General features: G+C 36.7%; 1 protein-coding gene across 12 annotated transcripts in view; it reads left to right on the top strand.

Moving 5' to 3' along the window:
* The window catches only part of LOC138741349 (protein 4.1-like), a 124615-nt gene extending 109295 nt beyond the window's left edge, over nucleotides 1–15320 (top strand). For 11 of the 12 annotated variants that reach the window (XM_069895267.1, XM_069895276.1, XM_069895264.1 and 8 more), the window contains 5 exons: nucleotides 9794–9919; nucleotides 11191–11292; nucleotides 11569–11649; nucleotides 12897–13005; nucleotides 13668–15320. In XM_069895267.1, coding sequence (XP_069751368.1) covers nucleotides 9794–9919; nucleotides 11191–11292; nucleotides 11569–11649; nucleotides 12897–12998 — 411 coding nt within the window. In that variant the 3' untranslated portion in view covers nucleotides 12999–13005; nucleotides 13668–15320. The remainder of the gene's footprint in view (nucleotides 1–9793; nucleotides 9920–11190; nucleotides 11293–11568; nucleotides 11650–12896; nucleotides 13006–13667) is intronic. The other variant, XM_069895272.1, reaches the window with a different exon arrangement.
* Nucleotides 15321–18568: the final 3248 nt, after the last annotated feature.

Raw genomic sequence — 18568 nt, 5'->3', positions numbered from 1 at the left:
TTGACCCTTACAGTAGAACTTTGTATATTGCTAAAACTCTCTTGTACGTGTATTAAGATAAATAAACACATTGTGAAAACTTGATCTGCAGATATTGTTTATTTTGAACTGTGCTGATGGATCACCATGTTCTTTAAGCTTTTCTTTCTTATTTGCATTGTTGAATTGAACCATCCTGCCCTTTTTCCATTGGCATCCCAGTTAATTGGCTGTGCAGTGTCCTGGTTAAAGAAGCTGCTTTTGCTGTTTCCACTGGGTCACTTTTAACAGGGACACTAAGTGCTTTCCCACTGACTACAAGTTATCCCCCGGGGATACGAGAGTCTTACCTTGATCAATAGTCCAGGGATGCAACTTGTCCTTTTTCCACTGGTTTAATCAGCACACTGGCATCAGCTGACACTAGGGATGTGAGTAGGGATCGAGGCTGTCAATCCTCAATGAGATTTAACATCATTTGATGCTGGCGTGCTGATTGTTTCCCTTTTCCACTGGACTCATAACCTGTAAATTGGCTTTCAATTCTGGGACAAGGTTCCAGTGGAAAAGGGGGGTATTGTTACATTACAGAATTGTATGAATAAATAAATAACTATCTTCTTCTTTGGCTTGGCTTCGCGGACAAAGATTTATGGAGGGGTAATGTCCACGTCAGCTGCAGGCTCATTTGTGGCTGACGTCCAATGCAGGACAGGCAGACACGGTTGCAAGGGAAAATTGGTTGGTTGGGGTTGGGTGTTGGGTTTTTCCTCCTTTGTCTTTTGACAGTGAGGTGGGCTCTGCGGTCTTCTTCAAAGGAGGTTGCTGCCCGCCAAACTGTGAGGCGCCAAGATGCACGGTTTGAGGCGAGATCAGCCCACTGGCGGTGGTCAATGTGGCAGGCACCAAGAGATTTCTTTAGGCAGTCCTTGAACCTCTTCTTTGGTGCATCTCTGTCTCGGTGGCCAGTGGAGAGCTCGCCATATAACACGATCTTGGGAAGGCGATGGTCCTCCATTCTGGAGACGTGACCCACCCAGCGCAGTTTGATCTTCAGCAGCGTGGAACTATAGGGGTGATTCAAATGACTGAACTTTCATAAAATCTATTTACAAAAATCTACAGATTCCCTTAGTTTAGATGCTATGTAAATGTCATGTAGGTATTTTGATTTGAAGGGCATGATGTGATTAAAGTTGGTATTTTATTTTTATTAGAAGTTGAGAACATGTGCTTTTAAATAAGTACAAATTTGGAATTGGTCACTTGGAAATTGAATATAAAATGTAGTAATATTGGCCCTTGGTTTACAAAATATTCAACAAGGGATGTGGACTGGGTATATACTACCAGTGTATTGTGTAGTTTGAATACAGCTTGACTATATTTTGTAATTCTGTTAATTATTCTATTTATTGTGTGCATTTACCATATTTACCTACTTGGATGTTTGCAATTTAGCTGGGGTTATACAGTAAGCAAACATCCTGCAAATTCGCTAAGCCTATTGCATTTGGACATTTGCTTATATAAACCATGAAATCAGTTCGTTATTTAAACTGAAGGATGTCTTTGAGGAGAGATACACCTTGTGAATCTATTTTTTTTAATGGAAATTTCTTCATTCAGGTAGCCAAAGATGGTCCAAAGTTTCATAAGTTCATTGGATTGTGAAATTGTTGATATATAAAGAACCTTGTGACTTGTAGTTGGGCTTCTTTAGCGCAAACTAGTATGTTGGTAACAGCATACTGAAAATTAAGAACAATTGCTAAAAGCATCAATACACATTTAGAATGTGAAAAAGTTTTACTTATTGGCCAACAGACTATTTTACATGGCTATTATTGTGATGGGGGAACATGAGGGGGAACTTCTTTACTCAGAGAGTGGTAGCCGTGTGGAATGAGCTTCCGGGAGAAATAGTGGCGGCGGAGTCAATTGTATTATTTAAGAAAAGGTTGGACAGGTATATGGATGAGAAGAAGATGGAAGGTTATGGGCATTGTTCAGGGAGGTGGGACTAGAAAGGGGTGTTTGGTTCGGTGCGGACTAGAAGGGCCTAATGGCCTGTTTCCGTGCTGTAATTGTTATGTTATGTTATTTAAATGTGGATTGAAGCTAGGTTTAAAAAAAAAGGATTAGTATGAAAAGGCTCTTGATTTTAATTAACTATGGCATGGTTGGCAGAGCAGTTAGTGCGATGGCTTTACAGTGCCAGCAATCAGATCTAGGGTTTGAATCCCATGCTGTCTGTAAGGTGTTTGTACGTTTACTCCATGTATGCGTGGGTTTTTCCCCCCCAATGGTTTCCAGTTTCCTCCCACCATTCAAAACATACTTGGGGTGTAGGTCAACTGGGTGTAAATTGGGCTTGTGGGCTGAAAAGGCCTGGTACTGTGTGGTGTGTCTTTTTTTTTTAAACTCTAAAACAATATTTAAGCTTGCTTGTTCATTTCCAATTACAATATTATTAAAGTTTTACTCTCGTTACCCTGGAATGGATGGAACACTAAGTTAACTTGAATCTCCAAAGATTTATGTCATGTAATTACATTCATGAAAGAAGAATTTGTTAATTCTAGTTAGTAAACACAAATTACCTTTAACTATTCTCGCTATTATTAATATTGCAAAGCTAACTTTTGCAGTTAGCCAGTTGAAATTTTTATTTAATTTTAATTTGGAGCTGCCACATGATAACAGGTCCTTCTGGCCCACAAGTCTGTGATGCCCAAATACACCAATTAATCAACAAACCCCATACATTTTTTTTTGGAGGGTGGAAGGAAGCTGGAACACCCAGAGGAAGCGCCGACACAGACACGGGGAGAATGTATGAACTCCTGGCAGACAGTGCCAGATTCAAACCCAGGTCACTGGCACAGTAATAGTGGTGTAGTAGCCACTACGCTATCTGTACTGCATTTAATTCTATTGAAATTGCTTGTCACAGATACAAGTGTTAAATCGGCAAAATTCTACTCTATACAAAAAAAAATTAAATCATTAGGATTTTATAACTTTTTGATTTTGGCGAAGTCTGTCATTATAGCTGATTATATGAACTTAATATTTACTGTGTAACAATGTTGTCTGCATAGTTAAAAACATTTCCCAAACAATTATTTAATGGTACTTTCAATTTAAAGCAAAATAAGAAACAATATTCAATTTTTTTTTTTGTAAAAATCAAATTTGTTCAGAAATTAAAATTTACACTCATTCTTTTTTAAAACTAAGTTTAATGATTAAATTGAGTTTACCTCCGTTGATAGTGAAATTTCCCTTGTGTTTGGAAGTGTTTTGCAATATGACAGCAACTTAACCTTTTAGTTTTTTTGGAAATGAAATTGAATTTGGTTCCCTGGCCCCAGATTTCATGTGATCATTGTTCATTATTTTTTCAGATGAATCTCAGCTCTTACGGTAAAACACACTGTAATGGAAAACAGCTTTTATGTGTTGTATAAAATAATTGGCATAACTTGCACAGTATTTGTAGACTTTTTTCAGAAAAAGACTCCAGACTAGGTCTGTAATTTGTCTTCAGTACGTATTGTTCAGCATAAAACATGCTAAATATTATATCTTTTAAATTGTATGGTAATTGAATTGATGGGATAGAGCATGCATCTTGCTCGTAATGTACATATTAATCTCCACTTTAGAAATTGGTGGTCAGTGGAATTTCAGAATATTAATGGGTGGTAGGATAGGGTTTTGTCGCTTTTGCTTATGGTGCTCTTTTACTTAATTTAGACTTAAGAATTTTATTGTGATTATTTTTAATAATTATAACTTGAAGGGAGAGACACATGTGTTGCATAATGAATGAAGTGATGCCCAGGTTTTTATTACTTGTTACTTGTGTGAACGGGGTCTTGTTAATCATTTTCTTATTGCGGTGAGTTTCCATCCCTGCGTGTGCAAGCAGGGGAACAAACTGCTGCTCTCTAGTGAGCACTTCAGTCATTCCAGTTGTGTGCTTTCACCATGTTGAATACCAAAAAGTTGAAACTGCGGTGGTTACTGGTGAGTGTTCCTTGGTACTGGACACAATGCAAATTTCTATTTAAGCTTTATGGCTTCAGCTGGCACATTGCTTGTTTCTATATGTTTAGCCAATATTTTGTTTGCTTGGAATGAAGATGAATAATATCCTTATCTTGACCTACTTAGGCAGCTCTTTAGAACTTGTACATAAATTTGTGGAGAACTATTATTGGCAGAGTTTTCTTTTGGCATTGAATTTATATGAAAATGTTTTTAAAATACTGAAATTTTAGCAGTGGTTTTTTTTTAATCCTGAGTTTTTTTTGCCATAGGTTAGATTGTGGCTCAATATTATTTTTAAATTTGAGTTTGGCTTTGTCAGTATTATTTTACTAGTACAGTTTAAAGTAATCACAACCTGGAACCATTACTCTAGAGCAACCATTCTCAACCTTTTCTTGGTAGTGGCCCCCCTTAGAACTCTGCTCAAAATTTACAGGCCACCTTCCTTGTGAAGCAGTCAAGTTTAGTTAGTTTCTTCTGTATTTCTCTCCTACCGACTAGAGAAAAAACAAAAAATTATTTTATAATTTAAGTTTGTGACTTTCCTTAAATGTGATGTGGCCCCCGGGGTGTGGGGTGGCGGGGCATATGGCCCCCATGGAGAATGGCTGCTCTAGGGAATCCGGTAACCTGACCAAAAAGCCCTACAACTTCAGTTTCCTTCCAGCATCAGAATTAAAAGGGACTAAGATTCACAATTGTTGTTTACTTTGGGGGGAGGGGGGTGGAGAGGAAGCTGCAGTCTACGTAGGTCAAGGAAGAGTCTAATTTGAAACTGAACAAAATGGCAAAGTTATGTCATGTGGCATTATCTTTTGCTTGTTTTTGCTGGCCAAATAGCTGATGCACATAATACTCTTATTTTGAGGCCTTTATTTTGGATGAAGCATTTTTAATAATTTAAACTAACAAGATCAATGAAGAACTTCAAATTGGCATTTATTCCAAGAGGGATTAAAATACTTAAGGAAAAATGCTGGTGTCCATCTGAATTATAAGTTTATGAAGCAGTAATAAGAGTTACTCTTCAGTAATACTTTTGGAAGAATCTGCTCTAAATTTGGCCCATCAAAATTCTGTGCCTGCTATGTATAACACGAGTTTATTTTCCAGGCCATAAAAATTAGTGTCACTGTCTCCATCTTTCTTAATCCATTGAATGTGAGTTTTCATACAGCTGAACTAAACAATCTATTTAAAATACATCCGAAACACAGCACTTTAGGTGGAACAATATTGGCCCAGCTGAACGTGAAATTAGCTTAGGCAAAATTTAATTTTGCACTTTTTAAATGTGGAGCAAAGAAATAGAGTACAGGTATTACAAAATTTGCAAATTAGGTTTTAATGGTGCAATAAGGTGAAATGTAAAACTCGAGGCTTTATTGAAATCTTAATTATGTTAATAAAAACTAACCCAATGGTTTCTGTAATTTTTGAACTTTTAATTTGGGTTGTTAAATTGAAACATTTTTCACTTGTTTCTTCCGCTGGGTCTTTTTCATATTAGTGTTGAACATTGCCTGTTAAATCTGCTGCAACAGTTTCAGAGAATCTGTGATTAAACTTGTGTAATTATAAGAAAATACTTTGGATAAATTGTTGAGCCTTTCATTGCATTTTTGCCTTTTGGTTACAGAATATTTCCAGTTTTTAAATTCATGGCAGATTCTTGGTTCGTAACTATGTAAGGATTTCTTGTAATTTTTCCTTTTGGTTATTGAATATTTCCAGTTTTTTAATTCATGGCAGATTCTTGGTTTGTAACTATTTAAGGATTTCTTGTAATTTATATTAGGATTAATTGAAATATTCCATGCATAATGTACCTTGGAACATTTGCAGATGATTGCTTGTTCCATTGCAAATATTTACTTAAAAGGCTTGTAGGCTTACTTGTATCGGATTGAAAAATGACTTGATAAATATTAGTGTTTAATATTTTATTGCTGAGTTGTGAAATGTTCACCTTCCTGACTTGCCCAGAATAAATTTGATGGCAGCCAAGTATTTTAACCCCTATTAATGTGTATGTTTGCCCAATTTAACCTAATTATGCAGTTAACATTGCTTTCTACAGAAGGTTTGTAATTTATCCATCTATCAGAGCTGTTCCAATGATATACCTTAAAGCTGCAATATCCCTTTTGTCAGTAAATGTTAGCTTCCGTGCCTCAGACGTTTCAATCGACAAAATAGTTATCTTTTTGGACAATCAGATTTAGAAATGAGACCCTCTGGAAACAGGTTAGTTTGGCAATTGAGATTGAAGAAGCTAACATGCCTATAATTCTAGAAAGATTCAGAAAGGGGATACTGAAGTTTTAAAAATGTTGACAGGTTCATCCTTCGGTTTTGATCCTTTTTAAAAAAAAAAAAAAAAAAAAAATTGTTTTAGAAAAGAGTTAGATTAAAATACCTCTGGGTAGCCTGTTCTTAAATGTATATTCATTCGTTTAATGTTTCTTGATTCAAATTTACAACTATAATGCAAGTCATGGCTTAAGTTTTTTTTTAAAAAGTGCTTTGTTTTATCAACGAAATAGCATTCAGATTCCATGATCTTTTTGCATGAAGCAACAATGCCTTGCAATGAAGGAAAGCAATTTAAATGCACGCCTTGTTTAAGCTTTGCTGTCATTGTAATCCTTAAATTCAATCTTTTTCTGGTGTCTTACTGATCTTGTTACTTTTCTTCTTTCTCTTCCATTTTTCTCTATTCTTTGCGACTAACTGCCTAGAAATTAATAGAAGGCCTATATGGAAATTTGCGTGCCAATGAAAAGCCAACCATATTCCAGGCCACATGCTTCTTTTATTCAACACCTGAGAAGACCAACCGTGAAGGACAGGCACTGACTCCAAATAAAACTGCTTTGCCTTGCTCTATTTCACATGTTCAGGTGCTATATATGTTTTATTCTCAACTTGCTATTTGTTCTTCTGTTACTCAAAAGCACAAATTCTCATGCATTCACACATTCTTTTAAAAGCTGGTCATGGAGAGCAACTTAAATAAGTTTTTTTTTATTTTTAATTGGTGCCATTTGAAATATTTAAACAAAAAAAATGCAGACCTCCTATCAATGAGGTGTGTCAGAACTCCTCTCCCCTCTACAAAAGTTGACGAAGCTCAGCAAGTGAGGACTCCTTTCCTCACTAAATATGAAGTCATCTGATACACTCACTACCTAAATCCCAAATTGGCTGAAGTCTATTGAATCCAATCATGATTTGTGTTAAATTTAAAACATCAGTATGTACCATTCATGCCCGTGCTGTTTGTACTGGGGTTTTCCCAGTAATGAGAGCAACCTTGTCTCCAGAGTCTGGCTCTCCTTTGGCTAAATGTCCACTTTTAAATCTTGAGTATATGTTTTCAAATCTGTAACAACATTTACAGTACATAAATAACCAATTTCTTTCTCCTGTGGGCATTTTTCAGAGGTGTTTTATTTTAATTCTTTTGATATTTAGTGTGAAGCCTAGACCTTCAAATTGCTGCCTTCATTATAGTTTGGAGAAGATAGAATCCTTGGGATGGTAATGAATTCTGGGGCCAACATGAAAACAAAATTGGGGTGGAGGAAGAGCCTTTCCCAATCTCTATGAATATACTTTTGATACTAGTACACAATAAGCTCTAAATATGCTCTATTATTGCGGGAGGTTTTATTTTGGTTAATGCTTCATTGTTCAAGAGCACATTGAACCAAGTGATGGCAAGGTTGAAATCTCCCATTAGATAGTTTCATCAGAGCCCAGTGATTATCCATTAAAATGCTATTGTAGAGCTGCACAGTAGGTATTACATTTTATAAAGTACAGGTGAAGATGCCAACTTTATTTTATACAAATGATAGAGTTTGAAGATTTGATGTTGCCTTAGTATAACAAAAGCGTGAATCAATTTTAGAGTCCAAATTATAATCAATCCATTTAGATAATGTAGTACACTTTTTTTTAAGTTGGCATTTTAATTGAACTAAAACTCTGCCTAATGGTTTATTTCATTTTACCCCTTATATTTGCCCATTTTCTTTTAGAATGTGGATTATGGTCTGAAATCAGAACTGGAAGATCAGACAGTGTGTAAGCAGAAATAGAGGGATTGGAGCTTGAGAATGGCTTCAGCATGAGCCAAGTGGTTGGTCTGTTGGACTCTCCACAGAGATGTGACTCTGTACCTTCCTCTGTGATAAGCAGCTTAAAGGAGGAACAATTATACCTCCTTCCCAACAAGGATCTGAAGTGGCAGAGCAGGTCTGGAACAGGCCTGGATATGCAGTCTGAGGCTTCAGAGGATATTGTAGCAAAGACGCTGTTGAGCTCTGCTACTGCTGTTCAATAAATCACCATCTGAAGGAAGGTGAACAGGGGGAACTCCCTTTAAAGATTAGATGCTGCTCATTCCCATGAACCTCCTCAGCTAATTCGTTACTTTCAGGTAAAACTGAAATCGGGAGACCACCAATTCCATCATACTGATTTGCTTTCCACCATAAAAGACACTACAGCATGTTGGGTTAATATGAACTTCTAAGAGAATCTGATGGTGTATTTAGGAACTTTCAAAATACAATTTATATGTCACATATATTTTATGGAAAGCAGAGAGTTTGCTTGCTTCGGTGTTGGTTTCTGGATACTGGGAAATTTTGGATCCTTTCAAATGAATTCAAATCAGATTTGGAAATTGCAACAATAATATGGATTTTACCTATTCTCTCTCCTATCTAAACTCTGACCAGTTCTGATGCTAATATTGTTATTTGCATGGTGACTAACAATGGTTATTGGTGGTGGAGTTAAAATGTTTTAACACTTGATATATCCAAGTAAAGGACATTAAAAAGAGATTATTTTATCTTGATTGTCAGCAGGTAGTTGCAGCAGTATCTGACACAACTTGTTTGTAGATCATGCATTTTAATTGTTTTCCATTTATTCTGTCAACTACAGTTTTATTGGTTTTATGCAATGTTGTTGAAATGTTGACAGATTGTTCCCATGGATTATACAGTGTGGTGTTTTCTGTGCATTTACTTGCATTTCTGGCAGTTCATTGATGAAAAGTAAATGGGGGGGGTGGTTTACATTCAATTTTGTCACAAATATTTTAATATCAATCAGAGCTATAATTAAATTGAGTTCCTAGAGTCAGCATTAATATTGAATATCAAAAAAATGCTGATACTACATTTCGGAAATGAAAGCTGTGCTAGAAGCACAAAGTACGTCGAGCAGCTTTCTCTGGGAAGAGAAATGACCCTATTTTTTCATCTACACTCTTGTCAATGTGGTTTGTTAAATGCACTTATTCACAAAAAGCTCCTTATGCTAACATCACGTCTAACTATCTCCCGAGTATTTGTTTAAAAAAAAATTGAAAAGGTAGTCATAAATTGGTTTATCAGAAATTGTACTTTGACTTGAATATGCCAATTGTATTGGAGGATTAACTTCAACGGCAAAATAAAAACACAGTGTGCTTTAGCTGGCCAATTTGGATTCATTTGCAGCATCAATTACTGCTATTTTGTGTTTCTTCTGTGCAATCAGCATTTCTGTTACTTTGCAGCGGTAGTGAAGACAAGATTTGAACAGCTATTCCTGATGAGTTTTACAATACTTTTGCCACGTTGATTTTTGTCATTGGTGAAAATGGCTAAACTTTTATTGCCTGTTGCTGATTATAACATGTCTTTTGGAAAAACTCATTAAATATAATCTCTTCCCCTTTTTTTTTGAATAGCCACCACTTGTGAAGACTCGAACCCTGACCATCTCTGACATGCCACACTCTGAAAATGAAATCGCAACCAGTGAAGTTCCAGTTGTTCATACAGAAACAAAGACCATCACTTATGAGGCACCACAGGTTTGAAATGATTCTGAGAGGAACTAGTCTCCATCATAGCTTGAAGATCTGACAAGAACTTTGTGTTGCCTCTTATGCAGCGAATGAGTTGAGATTTTCAAATGAGGAAACTATCAAGTTCAATCTCACAGTCTCTGCTGCTAATTTCATTTAAGCTGAAGTCACGAGGTTAAAGTGGTAACATTTGGTCAGAATTCCTGTTTGTGTTCATTAATGGATTATGCATCTGTGGTCTTGAGTATTTCTTGGTCATCTGTGATGACGTCAAATACCTGCTACCATTCACTTGGGGATTATATATAATAAGATTTCAGGTGACTAGCAATTTCCATGGATTGCAGGAGCATGAAGGACATTTTGAATCTGTTTCTCTGGAGGATAGAACTCTGGAAATCCTATAAAATATTTCAGAACTATGTTTATGTGTTGTAGAGCATGTCTCCCAACTTTTCAGTTCTACTACCCGACATTTTTAAAAGTTAAAAAAACTATTAAACAAAACTAAATAATTTGGCATTTTATTGGAGATGTGTCACTATTTAAGTTTTTAGTAATGTTACCAGCTCATTGTCCTAGCGACAAAAGTCAATTTAAGATTGTTTCAGATGGTAATTGATGGCTGGAGAATAACTTTTTTTTGCAAATTCAGTTAATTTAATGCACTATTGGCCAGCTTACCATCTTCCACAATTCTAGCTCTTTTAGTTACCAATATCATAACAAATGAAAAACCCTGTGTATTCTTTACTGCTGTGCTTGTTGGCCTTCATGACCACCAGTCTCTCAGTGTTAAATTTCTCATCTTGGTATTCAAATCCTTCTTATAGGCACACATTTCCAGGAGTAAAACTATCTGAGCATGGTGTTCTTCCAGCTCAGGGCCTATTTGCCAATCCCTTTATCTGAGCAGTCACAGCTATGCATTTAGCCATCTAGGCCCAAAGTCCTGAAATTCACTTCTAAAATTCCTCTGCCTGTCCTCTTCAAATAACTTTATGCCCAACTTTTAGTCACCTTCCATAATAGTTTTTGGAAAGATGGTCAGTTTTTAACTGACTACTCTTGTGAAGCAGGGTCATGTTTTACTCTCCACGAAAATACAAGTTGCTTTCCCCCCCCCCCTTCCCCCCCACAACTGTTGAAGGCTTCCCTTCGTTTTAAAAAAGAAAACAAACATTGCAGGGACATGAATATTGCTGGTAATAAATGGCCATTTTAGTATACACTCATTTTAATATACCTCCATTCTGGATTGTTGTAATCTGGTGCAGACAGGTGATTGCAGTAGTGATGGTGAGCCTGGGGTATTGATGAGTGCTCAAACTATCACCTCTGAGACTGTGTCCACCACTACAACCACACAGATCACAAAGGTAAGGACAAACTATCAACATTCTTAAAGATTTCCATTTAATATCTGCTGGTAATAATGAATCACAAAATGAAGCAAGTGAATCTCTGATGTGCATTTATAAGGTGGATGAATTCAGAAGGTCTAGAGGTGCATGTTGCAGTTTGTCAATGTTGTTCCCCAGTCAATAGACAGAAGTATCTAGGAATGGCACATGTCAAGATCTAAATTAATTTTGCTTCATTGTCATCAATGCCTTAGTAAAGTTTATAATGTGCTCTCTTTTTTTTTGTTCCAGACTATTAAAGGGGGGATTTCTGAAACCAGAATTGAGAAACGAATTGTAATTACGGGAGATGCCAATGTTGACCACGATCAGGTGAAATATCTTTGTCTTTCCTGTGCAGTGAATTGTTAGATTCCATTGTAAAATATTGCTTTGGGTGAAAATATCAATCTTCATATCAACAAATGGTATCTCTATCTTGTAATAGTGTTAATGAGTGACATTAAAAAACCAGTGTTCTGAGATTGTAATATTAATTACACTGGACAACAATTTTTTTTTACACCAACGTTTGCTTCCTGATAGAAAGTTGAGGATTATGATGGACAACTTCAAGATGAACACATAAATAATTTCAGATTTCCTGTACTACATAGGAAGTGGAGAAACATTAAATTTTATTGAATTTAGCATGTTTAATTGCATAATGATACTGACACTTTGTGTTAGTTCAACTGACGTAAAAATGTTTTGCTGCTGATTTTCATTTGTACTCAGCATCTGATGCCTCTCATGTCCGATTCCAACAATAGTCGGGTAGCATCGATGGATTCCAGTTGCCCTGTTACCTTTTTCAGTGTTCGCAGTGCCCTGGTAAAACCCTTCATCATGTTCGTCACAGACTGCACCAAGATCACCAAATGCGAAGGCAGAAAGTCAATTTTCAATGATATGTTGCACTTCATGGTTTTGTCAAAAATGTGACAGGAAATCGCAAAAATAGGTTGTATCTTTAGAAAATGGTGCATGATAGGAAAATATTAAGGTGATGTTTGTGATTAGCACCTAAATGTGTTCAGGAAGCAAACGTTTTATTGTCAATTGTTACTAGATTGAATTTCACTTCAATGAAATTTCAAAATTGTTACATTTCCAAACCGTGCGTGTGTTGGCCTGATCTCTGCTTCCCAATATCAAGATTCAAATTTCAACTCTGTATAAAATGGATTTTTCCCCTGAGATTCAAGGAGATTACCCAGGCAGACAAGCACCTTTGTTTGGACCAGAATTAGTCACAGTCATAAGATTTCTCAATATAGAATCATGAACATTGTATCCTGTGGTGATGGAGGCTTTAGCGCAGTATGCTGCATCTGTGACAATGCATCCTTTTCACTCAATGTCGTATTTTCCCAGTTTATGCTGATTACTCCATAGTGTTTTATCTCTATTATTAAGCTAGTATGTAAATATTCTGCTTTTTTTTAGGAAATGTGATATTTACTCTGAATAAATGGAAAGTGAAAGCCATTTGTACAAATAATCAACACATTACAGAAGATGCATATGATTTAGCAGTTGCATAAATATTTAGAAATATTATTCTTCTATTTTGACAGGCTTTGGCACAAGCCATCAGAGAAACCAAAGAACAGCATCCAGATATGTCAGTGACCAAGGTAGTGGTGCATCAAGAGACACAGATAGCTGATAAGGAGTAAAGCCAAGGTATAGCTTTTAGTCGGACCTTTCCACTCATATTATGGAAAAATGACAACCATATTTGGTAACATTATTAAATTAATAGATACACTGGCTAGATTACATGTGTCTATATAGAGTATTGATTTATGCAATTTGCAATGAAGCAAAGATTTCGCTCCAGGGACATTAAGTCACAGACCAATCAATACTTTGAATTGCAGATAAAATCTGTGCCAATCCAAATCTGATGGATTACATGATGCTGACTTGGTTGCAGCTGGTCAAAAACTTTCTAATGATATTCAACTTCATGTTTAATGGCTTGTGCTTTCAGTGGTAAACTTCTGCAAAATACCTGCAGATAATAACACAATGAAATAATGCCACGGAGACCTAGGCTGGTTAGATGCCAATTTGAAATCACAACTTCCCACACTCAGTAACCATAGATGCTGAATCAAACCCATTTTTCGCATCATCAGCTGCATCATCTCGTCACTGTGCTTTGAAAGATATTTAATTGTCTTTTTTGTATGGGGGAGATAAATAAATTGGGATAATCAGGTGAAAAAATTGAATAAGTAGTCAAACGTTTAATCTTAAATTGCAGAGAGAATAATATTTCTCAATTTAGTGTTTCCTTTTGGCCTGCAGGATAATAAAAGCTTCCCCATTTTGTTTTACAGAAATATAGAAAATACCATGAGTGGCAGCTTTCCAAGTCTTACTGCTTTGGCTGTTCATTAGAAGATTTTTGTACCTTTTTTAGAATCTGATCACTGCCATTTGTGCTTGCTTTGCAACCATTCAGTAATCACCAAATCTTGTATTTGGAACCAAGTAGACAATGGACATATGACCAAATGAGAAGATATCCAAGCCAAGGTGTGATTCTGAACTTTTGTTTTTTAATTACTTGGCAGCATCCTATTTGATACAGTTTTAGATTCATAGATTTTTTACATATCTCAGTACCTAAAAGCAGATTTTAAAACTGTTTTGTATTCGAAGGGGAGGGAGGAAATTCCCCAAAGTTCGTTTTAGTGCTGAAGATTCAGTACTTGGGCTGAGAAGGGAAATGATGTGTGAAGAATGAAGACATTAAATTTCAGCACAGTTTAATCATGAACCATTTTATACTGTGAATTGAAGGAGCTGTGAATAGTTGTGAATTTGACAAATTTTTCAAATGTTTTAGCAAGAGGAATCTTTATTATTGCTTATCAGAAGCCTTCTATTTTTGCTTCTGAAAGTTGTAGTATCCTTTTTCAAACGATCTACTGAACTTTCTCAACCAGCTGCCATTAGTTATCAATTTAGTTTGTTCCGCTGGGGTTTTGATCCTAAGCAGCTATTGAATCAGAGGAGATTAAAATAAAATTCAATGTTTTAGGTTGCTGTGCAGGAAATCTTTTAAAATTGTATTCTATTTTTAATAAAAACCATTGATCAACTTTGAAAAAGGATACAATAGTTTTGATTTTACCTGGAAGTTGTACAGAGCGTAAACACACCGCCAGGAAAAGCAGATGGCCTTTGTAGGATTGCGATCATTAAGTTCTAAATTAAGTAATATGAAGTAAATTATTTAGAATTGTTATCTTATTTATGTTTCAGATTTTTTTTCCATGACATGAGAAAAAATTCTCAATGCTCATTGCATGGTCTTGGCTGGATAAAATAATCTTTAATATATTCTAGGATTGTTGATCATCTGTGTACTTGTGTGTCATTCCTCTATAAAGTTGTTTTCCTGTCAGCAGAGAATTTCCAGTCTGGGCTGTTATCAGTTAAATTTGTGCCTCTCCAAAACTAGTGTGCTTGTCGATTTAGATATCTAAACAGTTTAGATATTGAGGTCCTGAAATAACAGTTTGTAATTTTATAATCAGAAGGGAAAGAAAATCTTAATTTATCATGCACATTGGTATGAATTGTCAAATGTTGTATGAGGTATTGGAGAAAGATGTTCATTTAAATTTATGATCTCAATCCTACCATGAAAAATAGCTCAGTTCTTTGAATTTCTTTTTTTTAGATGTGAGCCCTACTGATTTTAAGGAGTTTTTGTACAGTTCTTTGTATTGTATAGAATTAGCAAATCAAACCTTTGCGCCATTAAATTTTAGGGCATGTAATCATGGAGAATAATGAATCATGGTCTTAGCCGATGTTAATTAATGACGATAATCTCATTGTTGTGGGACTTCAGTCACACCATGATCATATTAATGACATGATAGGAAATTGCATTTGGTAGCTGGAAGCATTGAAATAAAATCATCCTATAGCTTTTTGAATACAAATTTAAAAATAAATAAAAAATTTTTGATCATGTACTGAGTTGCAGAACTTTTGGATTAATTATGCTTGTATATCATTAATATTATCTACCAAAAGAAATAATTTCATTAGTTTAGCACCTTTCACAACATCGCAACATAGAAGATAGGAGCAGGAGTAGGTCATTCGGCCCTTCGAGCCTGCTCCGCCATTCAAAGAGTCACAGAGTTGCAGTATCTTTGACATGTAATCAATGTTTATTAGGCACCACAAGGCTATGTACTCACTCCTCTCCTATACTTATTGTACACCCATGACTACATGGCCAAGCACAGCTGCATCTCCATCCACAAATTAATAAATGAAGCTACCATTATTGGCAGGATCCCCAGCAACAACGAAGCAGAGTGCACAAGAGAGAAAAAAGGACTTGTGGCTTGACGCCAAGACAATGATCAGCAAGACTGAGGAGCTGGTTATAGACTTCAGAGGAGGGGTGGGGAGAGAGAGCACATTCCTTGGTCAACGATGCAAAGGAGAAGTTGGAAGCCATCTTCAAATTCTTGAGGGGTAAACATCTCCAGTGACATGAGCAGATCCATCCTTGATGAAATACCCAAGAAAGCACAGCAGCGCCTCTACGTTCCCAGGAGCTTGCGGAAATTGGGTATGTCATGAGCATCCATTGACAATTTCTGCAATTACATCATTGAAAGTACCCTATCAGGGTGCATCACTGCATGGAACGGGAACTTCTCTGCCCAAGACCACAAGGTACCACAAAGGACGACCCAAGCTGTTGCGCATACCCCCTCTCATATAACTCTCGCCTACAATTCCCACGACCAACATATTAAGAGTCCTCCCACCGTGGCCACACTGTCTTCAATTTCTTTCCCACCCCCCACTTTCCCATTGTTATCTGATCCCAAAATTGTAAAATAATGCAACATTTGCTGTGTAGAAACTTGTCTCCCTGTGTAACTGCATTTTTTGTACAGTCTTGTAAGCTGTATGAGATGCCTAACTGGACTGCTTGCAAAACAACCTCTATAATTGCGTCTTGGTACATGCGACAATAAAACTAGAACTTGTAGAAAATGTTTCTGCAATTTATAATTCATTCCATAGAGTTGTGTATTTTGGTAACAGGAAGTGATATTACCAATTTAAAATTGTCATCTTGAAAATAGAAATGCTGAGTCCAATCTTGTTAAAGAATTTAAAGTTTAGATATAATAGGATTTCAACATGGAGTTGGGTTCTCCAAAGGCTTCAAGACATTTGACCAATTCTCTATGCATTTGTTTATACAGAAATTGGAGACCCCACTGCTGACCAATTTATTGCACAATATTAAGGAAGTAGCAATTAAAGTGAATAGTGAATTTTGTGATAGATTTGTCTTCACATTAATAATGAGTTTAAAATCAATATCTTGACACTGCATTGTGCTATCCTATTTCATAGCTGCATTTGCTTGGCTAGCCTAAAAACATTGCAGTTTGGCTTTTTTCATGGAAATTGACTAATCAAATAAATATGCTGACTGCACTGAGATCACTGTGTATTAAATGTTTTTCTTTGCCCTGACAAGTTTAATAAGTTCATGTTGAGGGCTGGAAACCATATGTTGATGCTGATGTGTAGTTAAATTATCAATACAAAGCAAAAATACCAATAAAGTATTTATCCTGAGTTTTTTTTTTGCCAGAGATAAGTTAATCAAATTGAACCATGCCCTTTAAACACCATGGTTAGCGTAGACGCTATTACAGCACCAGTGAACCCAGGTTTGAATCTAACACTGTAAGGAGTTTGTACATTATTCCCATATCTATGTGGGTTTCCTCTGAGTGCTCCAGTTTCCTCTCACCCTCCAAAACCTACAGGGTTGAAGGTCATTTTGGATGTAATTGGGCAGCACTGTTTTAATTGGCTGGAATCGGCTTCTACAGTGCAGTAACTTTTTTTAAAAAATACACCTAAAATAGATATGGAGATTGGAAAGGTGAGGTGCGTCGAATTTAGGCAGGACCCTAATGTTGGTCTGTTTGCTTGCATGATTGTAGAATACATGGTGCTGATCTTGATGTTTATTGGCTTATTACCTTTTTTAAGAGTGATTTTTGGGAGTGGTTAGATCCATTTCCTTTTTTTTAAGGGAGTTGCATGATGGCTGCAGCAGGTACTAGCAGATGTTCTACAAATGAAAACACTTGAGACTCTTTTTTAAATAGCACAGTGCAAGAGAGTGCGGTTACCAAGGTACTCAAGTGCTGTATTTGAGGTTTTGGTGGAAAGGAAATATTTCCATGGTGAAACGAGAATCTTGCATATTGATTTGTGGGTGCAGCAGTACCAGTTAAGGTCATGAACTATCCAGCATCAACCAAGCAAAGAGCTCGGCAGCCCATTCTGTTCCATTTCCATTTCATATCCAAACGATGATGCAATATCTGATGGCAGATATTTTGGCTTCTGTGCTGCATTGGCCAGTAAAATCTGGGAACTCTGACTTGTGCAAGCTCGGTTTGCTGCTATCACCACTGTTGGTACCAGCATTGAATAGCTCGTGCATTGAGGCAGTGAATATGTCCTTCAGTATGGTTCTGGGAATGCGGTGACACAGATTTAGAGGAAGTGACAGTGGCTTTGGAAAGTATGAATCTGTAGTCTTCTGGACTAATTCCATTACAGACCTTATGCCAGTTCTGACTCCCAGCCCTTCACCCATTCCAGACTTTTACCACTCGTTCTTAAAAGTAAGTTCAAAGTCACCTGAAATCTCTCCTCTAAATTGGCAGTTTTCCACCACTGTTGCACTGCATGGTATTCCATTATTTATAAATAGATTTTGGAATTTTAAGTAAGAACACAATGCTGGAGAAACTCAGCCGGTCGAATGGTGTGTTTTATGTAGCAAACCGTGCATCTTGACGCCTCACAGTTCGGCGGGCAGGAACCTCCTTTGAAGAAGACCGCAGAGCCCACCTCACTGACAAAAGACAAAGGAGGAAAAACCCAACCCCAACCAACCAATTTTCCCTTGCAACCGCTGCAACCGTGTCTGCCTGTCCCGCATCAGACTTGTCAGCCACAAACGAGCCTGCAGTTGATGTGGGTATTACCCCTCCATTAATCTTCATCCGCGAAGCCAAGCCAAAGAAACCAACATTTCGGGCTTGAGCCCTTCATCGAAGTGGGGGGTGTGGTGTGTCTTTTGAAATAAAGAATCCAACCCCAGCTGCATCAACCTGGTCTCTGACTCCCTCTAGTGGTCAGGAGTGTCACTAGCACTCTA

Source organism: Narcine bancroftii, chromosome 8 (genome assembly GCF_036971445.1).
Source record: "Narcine bancroftii isolate sNarBan1 chromosome 8, sNarBan1.hap1, whole genome shotgun sequence".
Lineage (NCBI taxonomy): Eukaryota > Metazoa > Chordata > Chondrichthyes > Torpediniformes > Narcinidae > Narcine > Narcine bancroftii.
Note: the sequence above shows the minus strand (reverse complement) of the source record. Positions and strands in the feature narration are given on the sequence as shown.